The sequence below is a fragment of the Berghia stephanieae genome, chromosome 5, assembly GCF_034508935.2.
Source record: "Berghia stephanieae isolate SIO BIC M18660-M18661 chromosome 5, UCSD_Bste_1.3, whole genome shotgun sequence".
NCBI classification, from domain to species: Eukaryota; Metazoa; Mollusca; class Gastropoda; order Nudibranchia; family Aeolidiidae; genus Berghia; species Berghia stephanieae.
In genome coordinates, this window is record NC_088364.1 from 48,475,617 (window position 1) to 48,480,616 (window position 5,000).

The 5,000-nt window shown below is 35.7% G+C and overlaps 1 protein-coding gene across 5 annotated transcripts in view; it reads left to right on the top strand.

The window, feature by feature from the left end:
- LOC144973081 (advillin-like) overlaps positions 1 to 5,000 on the top strand; it is a 101,902-nt gene that overhangs the window by 32,040 nt on the left and 64,862 nt on the right. For all 5 annotated transcript variants that reach the window (XM_078915088.1, XM_078915091.1, XM_078915087.1 and 2 more), the window contains exon 16: positions 1,802 to 1,891. In XM_078915088.1, the coding sequence (XP_078771214.1) occupies positions 1,802 to 1,891 (90 nt within the window). The remainder of the gene's footprint in view (positions 1 to 1,801; positions 1,892 to 5,000) is intronic.

Consider the following 5,000-nt stretch of genomic DNA (forward strand, 5'->3'; position numbering starts at 1 on the left):
CTCACATTCTCTCACCGTACTCATGTGTAAAATTATTACCTGAACGTTAACAGCGTTGTCTCTTTCGGAAAAAATTGTATTATCGGCAAACAGGCGTCATATCTTGTACTGTGCTGTTGGTCAGGGACCCCTTGTAAAGCGCTTTGAGGAAGTTTAGTGGATATTGCGCTATATAAAAGCACAATTAAAGCTCAAAAAGCTCAACTTCCAGTGGATTTTTGCACTGTAAGAACGTGTCTTTATTCTCCAACATAACTAATAGAAATAAATTCCGTTTCATATATGTGGCGATTATTTCAACTTCCAGCAACTAGTCCATCCCGACATAATACAGATTTAAAACGGCGGGTCACATGTGGTCACTTTAAACTCACTTTTAACACTTCTTCGGTGTCTTTTATTTTTTTGTGAGAATTGATTTACATAAGTGAGAATAACAGCTTCAAACAAAAATAAGAACAAAATACCAAACACGGAACATTTCGGGCTCAAAAATTCTTCAAGCCCTTTGAGTACTTTTATTGTTCTGTATAAATGCTCAATATAAGTTAATCAGTTCGTCTTTAAAATGATTCTAGTTGGGGATAGTGTAGGCAACTAACATATTATAAGCGAAGCGTTCTCATTAATTATTTTTTTAAACAAAAAAAACAACAGATTTTATTCCACCCTCCCATTGGAAAACCCTATCATTCTAAGTAAATACGTAATCGGTGATAAATGCTTTGAACGCAGTGAATAATAAAATGCAACGATTACAGAATATTTTCACTCATTTCATTGGTTTAAAATTAGGTATAAAAGACAGCTGATTGGCAATTAAAAATAATCTTTTGGTGCGCATGAATACAAATCCAACGTTTTTCTTTTTCTTTGGGGTTTTTTTTTTTCGGGTCAATTTGTTATTCAAGCAGATGAAGAAAAACACGAATTATGGCCTATTGAATTGCTACTAGATACCATACAATTGGTCACGAAATATCTAATGATCTTACTTGGAGTGTGGAATAAACCTATTCTTTCATTTTTTTTTGTAGATATTAAACTCGTTTTTTATCTTGTAATAACACATACTCGCAAGCTCGTAGTGTTATTTGGCACGATAAATGTAGCTCGTTTAATAAAGAAATGAAAGAATCGTATATTATTATTTCTCTTAACTTTTACGAGAATTTATTCAATGATAAATTTTTATACTATAAATGTCGATATCGTTTAATACATTCTAACAGTTATTTTATACCAATTTTTCCTATTTGAGACTTATCATATTGAACTTTATCAGACAATCTATGTAACCATGAATGACTTTAATCGACGCGTGCATCTATGCAGGTGTGGCAATCGAACCCACTTATGAGCCTAGTTTAACATTGCTGTAATGGACAATATTTTGCGACATTTTTTAAAGATTTCCATTACAACAATGAAGAATTAGGTTATCAGACCTGCACGTCGACTTTTATATATTATTATTATTATTATTACAAATGAACCTTAAAAATGAATTTATTTCAACTGCAATTTTAATCAGATGATTTATAGAACAATATATGCAAATTGAAGAGATTGAGCTAGTTCTCATGTTATGATACCATATTTATTCTGATCAAACAGTAATCTTTAATACAAAAATCCATGAAAACAGTGGTGACTTTTATTTTTTTTAATATATTCATTACAAAGTCTCTTATTAATTTTGATCAAATGATTCTTAGAATTATATGCAAATTGATCGGATTGAGCTGGGTTTAATTGAGTGATACAATCAATTATTTGTTGTAATTATTTCGATTGCCAGGGGGCCAAAAGCACAACAGATGAACGAGGGGCGTCAGCCATCTATGCTCAACAATTGGATGATAAACAACTGGACGGGGCAGCTGTACAGGTATTGATGTTATGCGTGTTGATAAAATAATCCTTACATCCGCAGTCAAATTAAATTTTTTTTTAATATTTAAAAAATGAGCTTTATATAGGGCAATATCAACTAAATGTGCTCAAAGCGTTTTTCAAGGGGTCCCTGGACAACAGCAACATTTAATATGTAGGACGGACATGTTACGAGATATTACAATTTTTTGGACAAAGACAACGCTGTTAACGGCCAGGTACTCATTTTACACCTGAGTACGGTGAGAGAATGTGAGTAAAGAGCCTTTTCCAAGGACTCAACTATGCGCCGAGTGCGAGGCTCGAACCCAGGACCTTCCGATCCGAAAGCGAGTGTCATACCACAAGACCACATAGTCGCACAGATTGAACACATAGAAAACGGTTTGTAACCTTTAACGTTTATTGATGTTGTGCATCTAGCCATAATACTCGTAACATCCACCAGCGGATATAACGTACTGACACATAAAATTATTGTTTTTTGCCATCCGCGTTTATGAGTAATTCTCACTTAACTGTTTTAATCAGGCTCTAGAGGTTTAAGGTTACACAGAGTTTTGTGTGTTTGTCCGTTATACTTCCGGATGGCAATGTTATGAACTTCTTAGCCAAGCGCATACTATCTATAGATAGTTCAAAGATGACGTCACTCGGGTCTTTGTTATTGTCTTTTGTCATCCGCGTATATGAGTAATGCTCACTGAATTGTATTAACCGGACTATAAACGTTCATGGATACACACAGTTTTGTGTGTTGTCCGTTATACTTCCGGATGGCAATGTTGTGAACTTCTTAGCCAAGCGCAAACTATCTATAGGTAGGCTTGAACGTTTATCGTTTGATTGATAGAATGAAGTGAGAACTACTCATAAAAATAGCTGTCGAAAAACAATAACAAAGAGCTGAAAGACATCAATTTTGTTCCTTCTACAGTCTGATTGGTATAATTTAGTAACAACTAATCACTCAGGTTGTCTAAAAAAAAACAATAACAATGAGCTTAGTGACGTCATCTTTGTCACTCATCGCCTCAAAACGGTATCATGTCGAGATGATTCAGATACTAAAAATGGAATCTATAGAGCAGTAAAGTTAGGTGCCCCAAACGTAAACAAAGGTCGAGAAGCACGTGGCAAACCACATGTTCCTGTCTTGACAGCTCACGTTCCAATGTAAATAATAGAAAAAAATAACCTTTAAAATGTGGCTGTTAGGTGGCAAAAGAAACACATATTCATAAATACTCGATCATGCATCAAATAATTTCTAGATATGGATATTTTATGGAACAAAAGGTAAAATTTTCTAAAATTTATCAAAAGTTACAGTCTATCTATTTTTAGACCAGAGCAAATTATTGCACTGGTGTGAACAAAACGAGAATTATTCGGAGCCTGATTTTCAGAATAATTTAGCCTTATATTATTATTTCTGCAACTGTTAGATTTTATGTAAACATATTTTCAATACAGAAAGTGGATTGCCTACAACTCAAACTACAAAATTGGGAGACCTATATTGTGCGTAAATTATTCCGGTCCCTAACGGAAATCACTAGCAACTTGTTATTGTTTACGTTTGGGGCACCTAACTTTACTGCTCTATAACTGAAATTATCGGACTCGGGTTCATTTTATACATATTATTGAGGAAAACAAACGATTCTTACACTCTTGCCTTTGGAAATCCGGACGTGTTCCCAATCGCTGTTAGAGCTGTCGAGTGCATGTTGAAAAAAAAATTGAGCTTTTATATAGTGCAATATCCACTAAACTTGCCCAAAGCGCTTTACAAAGGCTCCCTAATCACATGACGCCTATTAGGCGATATTACCATTTTTTCGACAGGCAACGCTGTTGACGGCCAGGTACTCATTTTACACATGAGTACGATGAGAGAATAAGAGTAAAGAGCCTTTTCCTAGGACTAATTTAAGCGACGAGCTAGGCTAGAACTCACGACCTTCCGATCCGAAAGTGAGTGTCATACCACTAGACCACATAGCCGCACGTTGGGAACAGAGTTCAAATTTCACAACGCAAGAGTGTAAGAAATCTTTTATTCTACCCTTCAATCAGTTCAGATTTCGTCATCTTTTGAATTAAAGCATGTTTGAAATATTTAATTTATACTTCTGTTTTTTAGAATATAATTTTAATGAAGGTTAGCGCTTGATATTATTATGACGACACAAAATATTACAACGCGTTACTATTTATTTATGGGAAGGATCGAATAATTAATAATATTTTCTTCAAGTTAACACAGTTAAGAGTTGTGCGGCTATGTGGTCGAGTGGTATGACACTCGCTTTCGGATTGGAAGGTCCTGGGTTCGAGCCTCGCGCTCGGCTCATAGTTGAGTCCTTGGAAAAGGCTCTTTACTCACATTCTCTCACCGTACTCAGGTGTAAAATGAGTACCTGGCCGTTAACAGCGTTGTCTATGTCCGGAAAATTGTAATATTGCCTAACAGTCGTCATGTCCCGTCCTACATGTTAAATATTGCAGTTGACCAGGGACCCCTTGTAAAGCGCTTTCAGGACGTTTAGTGGATATTGCGCAATATAAAAAAGCTAAAAAAAGACTTGATCTTGTTGGCCTTTTTCACTTTCACTTCACATTAGGCACCCCGACGAAATACTAGAATGAAGCGATTGGTCGCAAAATTAGTCTCTCTGGATTCTCTATAGCTCGTTTATGTCGTTTTTGAGCCTTTTGAGTTTTGTTGTTTTTATATAGCGCAATATCCAGTAAACGTACTCAAAGCACTTTACAAGGGGTCCCTGGCAAACGGTGTGTTTGTGCGTGTGCGTGTGCGTGTGTGTGTGTGTGTGTGTGTGTGTGTGTGTGTGTGTGTGTGTGCTCAAGTTATTATTTTTGTTTTTACAGCAGCCAGATTAAAACCCGCTAACGGCTATGAAGGATTACTTATAATCTTTTATCTCAGATAAATCTATTGACATATTTTTTTCGGGTTTAAACCTGAGGCCATTTGCGACCCATCGAGTCATTCGGGTATTAGCAAGTTAAATATTACGTTCCCCGAACCTAAACGATCGGTTAACAACAACGGGGAATGTAATGTTTATTAACCTTCT